Source organism: Mandrillus leucophaeus, unplaced genomic scaffold (genome assembly GCF_000951045.1).
Source record: "Mandrillus leucophaeus isolate KB7577 unplaced genomic scaffold, Mleu.le_1.0 Scaffold114, whole genome shotgun sequence".
In the NCBI taxonomy this organism is placed as follows: Eukaryota; Metazoa; Chordata; class Mammalia; order Primates; family Cercopithecidae; genus Mandrillus; species Mandrillus leucophaeus.
In genome coordinates, this window is record NW_012099654.1 from 535388 (window position 1) to 539445 (window position 4058).

Genomic DNA, 4058 nt, shown 5'->3' on the forward strand with positions numbered 1-4058 from the left:
TATTTCCTTCCTTTCAGAAGCAAATAGAGCGTTCCCTTATCTGAATGCTAATTTCCTAGTTAAAAACCCTCCCTTGCTGACAAGGGACTGAAAGAGTTTTAAATCACAGATGTAGAGTATCAAATGCAATAATGCTCTTGCAATAGTGCATTGAAGCCTCAATTAATTAACCCTTGGGCTAAGTAGGCAGGTACATGGCGGTGGCCGCAGGCGGTGGATGGATGAGATTTAAATGTGCATCTCATTTCCCCAGCACGGAGCATGCCGTTTGGTTCAGAAAGGAGTCATTTTGCACACTCGCCTCATTTACTCGCTGCTTTAATCCTCCTAATTCCACCTGAGATCAGGGGAGAATTGAAAAAGGAAGGCGAGGAGCAGGGGTTGCGGGCCGGGCTTTTGTTGCGCGCGGTCCCCGGGGACCGCGCAGCTCCGGGCCGCGCGGGGGCTCTCGCCTTCCGAGCGGGCGTCGGTGGGAAACTTGCGCGGCGAGAGACAGGGGGATGGGGCGCTTTTGACGCGATTACGGGGTGCGGGCTGTCCTGTGGAGGATGTCCGGCCGAGCTCACCCTGCCCAGGTGCCGGATCCTCAGGCCAGGCTGCGGCCTGCGCTGGGCGTGTGGGGCGAGGCCACAGCGCCCCGACGCCGGGTGTGCGTGTGGGTGAAGCGGAGACTTGGGTCCCTCGGCTCTTGGGAGTCCCGCCGCCTAGGGTCGGGAACCGCCTCCCACTCCCGGCCCGGCCCGGCCTGGGAGCCGTGTCCCGCGCTGACTCGGTGTAACTCTCCAGCTCATTTCTCTCCACGCGATTTACCATCTGTGAACTGGTCTTTAACCTAATAAAAATCATCTAGCTTTTGACTAACAAGAAAAGGAAACAGTGCTCATTGTGGGGTTTGGGGAAAATGGCTTCACTAATGTGCAGGATGAGAACGGAGTGATTTATAGGCGGTTTTAACTGTAGGCTATGATTAGGGGGCTGGTAGTAAGTGCATTAGATGTCTAAGTGTGGCAATAGAGTAAATAGGCGTTTTATTTATCGCAGTGCCAGGGGCCTCTTAGCGGAAGAGCGCTTCTCCAAATTGAAATATAGCAGAGTTTACACTCCTGATTAGGGCTTCAAGCGCAGAGCCCAAGGCTATCAGCTAAGCAGAAACAACGCTCGCTGACACCTAATTGTCACTGGATTAATGTGCAAACAGGGACAGCGAACAGCAACAACAAATAACCTAGTGTCAGAGCCGTTGGTGGCAGTGTCCACTCGCAGTGACTTGGGGCCAAATTGGAGTTTATATGTCAAAACAGGCTCAGATCAATGTGTTGGGCTCCTCCTGCAAAGGGCTGGATGGAGTCGTGGCAGTTGTTGATCTATGTGTGTGTGTGGGCATATTATGTGCTGGGGAGTGGAGGAGAGCAGGCAGACGGAGGAGGTGAAATGCCTTTCCATTAATTTTTTTTTCTGCTTTATGCGCCCGAATTCACAGCTATTAAGATAAATTTATGTGAATCAGGTCTTTCTCTCCAGGATCTTGTGACTTTCGCCTGTGTCTCCATATAAAATTTAATAACCTTGTTTGTGAATCAAATCATTGCCACAACAACAGATTCAATCTGGGTTGCCACCTGTCTGGCTTTGGACAGGAGCAACCGAATTGGGCAGCTGGGTTCCAGCCTTTCACGGGGGCTGGTGGTTGGTTGGCTGCCTGGCAGGTCCGTTTGCCCTGGGGTTTTCCGAAAGCAGGAGTAGATGCGGCTGACATCTGAAGGGGAAAGGGAGGACAGCCATCCATATTCCCTGAGACCCGCCTTTTCTTCCAGTGACCAAATTGGTGGCAGCCCTATTTAAAAAACACAAGAATTCATGAGAGTCTAAAGCAAATGGGGGAATAGGTTACCATCCAAGAAGTTCCTATGCTCACTCATTTTTCTTCTACAATTAGCCATTTAGGGAGGGAAAAAGTCACAAATACATGAATTATGTTCTTAAATGTATTTCTAAAGTTCTTAAGTTTTATTGAGCATGAAAGTTGGTCTTTCCCTGTGTTAAGAACTGAAGAAGCTATAGAACTAGCTAGTGGCTCAATGGTGCAAAGTCTTATGATTTAAACTTGACATTTGCAATTTTTTGCCGTAAAATATTACTTTCTTTATTTCAAGACTTTAGTTGAAAACCTCGTAATTCCCTTTAAGCTCCATTTGATTGTCAATTGCACAACTCTCTCTAAAGCTTAGGGCTTATGATTTTCATACACACATAATTTATGCTTTTTGTGTCACAATATAATGTACTTTGGTACAGCTCCCACTTATTTCTCTTGCATCAAGAGAGATTTTCCTTTTAGAGGCTGGAAGCTTTACAGTGAAGCTGTGAAAGAGTTGTGATCTGGCTGTACATCTCGTTGAACTGTCCAAAATTGCCATATTTGCTGCCCTATACAAACTTCCATGCCACTCCATTTAATATGTTTTCAGAAAATGGGACCTGGATATCTGCATATCTGGATAAAAGAATGAAATTAATTTCACGATTGAAAATTTCAATAGCTGGCTACAGAAAGATCATTCATTGCCTCAAGTATGGGTAGAGAGATAGCAGAGTCAGTGTTGGATGTTGCAAACACAGATTTCCTTTAGTCCATTTGTTGTCAGTAAATCGTAAAGCTGGATTTGCAATGGCAAAATCTCAGATATGTTTTACTGGATCGATTCAATGCATTTTGGTTGTAAAACTTTAAGTTCATCCACGCTGCTGATTAGAGCATAACGTTTAAGTTAATGCTATACACGAACAACAATACTTAAAAACAAAAATGCCACAAAGAGATATTAAGCTTTCTGAAAAACCATATATTGTTATGGCAAATGTTGGAATTCATGCAGGAATTTTGTTGATCCTAATTATTATACTTTGTAGATTTTACTTTGTTGTCTCCTAGAACTGGAAGGAAATTTAGAGATTATCATACTCTCTTTACAGTCCTCTTTACAGATGGAGGAACTGAGGCCCAGAACGGTTAAATGTTTTGCTTAAAGCCACACACACAATGAAATTTACCAAGTATTCCTCCTATTTGTCATTATTTCAGTCAAGCCATAAGCATTGTAAGCATATGAGAAAAACATCAGATGTTTTTGTTATACCTTGTCAATGTTAATTATTGAGGCATTTATAAACATTAACATTTTTCTGTCACAAAAAAAAAACTTTTCAAATTCTTGATTTAAGAAGTAATTTTAAATGGGTGTTATTCTTTAATTACATATCTAGGAATTGTGAAACAATTACAAATATAAAGGAGTTTTCAGTATTTGAAAGTGTTGCCATGTCTTGGTTATTTGAGGTTAGGGTTATATTGTTTCTTTTCAAGTTTTCTGCTTCTTTTGTCTCCCACTCTCAGCTCTTTTGGCTTTTTGCCTTCTCCTCTCGGCTCTACAAGGAGAATACTGATTCAAAGAAGTGATTTTTATCATTGCTGATAAAAATTTCATGAAGAAAATAGGACAGAGCTAGCAGATAGAATGGAGTTTGATTATCATACTTCTCCTTGGCTCTCCCTGACTATCAGTACAATGGGTAAGCAAGAAATAATCTAGCCTATAGAAGAAAAGGTAATATTTGGTAGGTTTTAAAAATAATTCTGCTGGGAAGTTATAGATTTATTTGTGTATGAATCAATCTTGGAATTCCTATGATTGCCTTTGAGGCATAAACTTCAGAATGTGTCTGAATTATTAAGCATCTACCTTGTTGGCATAGCTAGGTTTTTAAGAGAACTTAAATTATGTTAACCAAGAAAAAATTAGCCCCTCCCTGCCCCAAGTTTAGGTGTGTCTGTTTAAATCCAGATCTAATCTGAAATTTCTGGTAATATGGTCAGACTCTGGGTAGCATTTGGTAGCTCTGGGAATTATAGTCACTCTAGTGAAATTGCTAAAATCTAAGCTGAGGACATCATTGGTGCTATAAATCTGGAGTCTCAGCTACAATGTACACTGACCAGATCCACTCACCTCTCGGCTTCACCCTGAGTTCTTGGGAATTTCTTTTCTTTTTTTTTTTTT

The 4058-nt window shown here is 42.4% G+C and overlaps 1 protein-coding gene across 1 annotated transcript; it reads right to left on the reverse strand.

Moving 5' to 3' along the window:
- Positions 1 to 327: 327 nt before the first annotated feature.
- LOC105551062 (skin secretory protein xP2-like) lies at positions 328 to 846 on the reverse strand. The gene has a single exon (XM_011996210.1). It carries the CDS (start codon positions 844 to 846, stop codon positions 328 to 330), a length of 519 nt encoding a protein of 172 aa, XP_011851600.1.
- Between the last annotated feature and the right edge of the window lie 3212 nt (positions 847 to 4058).

Coding starts and splice junctions, on each gene's coding strand:
- LOC105551062 (XM_011996210.1), bottom strand. CDS start 846: ATGATTTTTATTAGGTTAAAGACCAGTTCACAGATGGTAAATCGCGTG.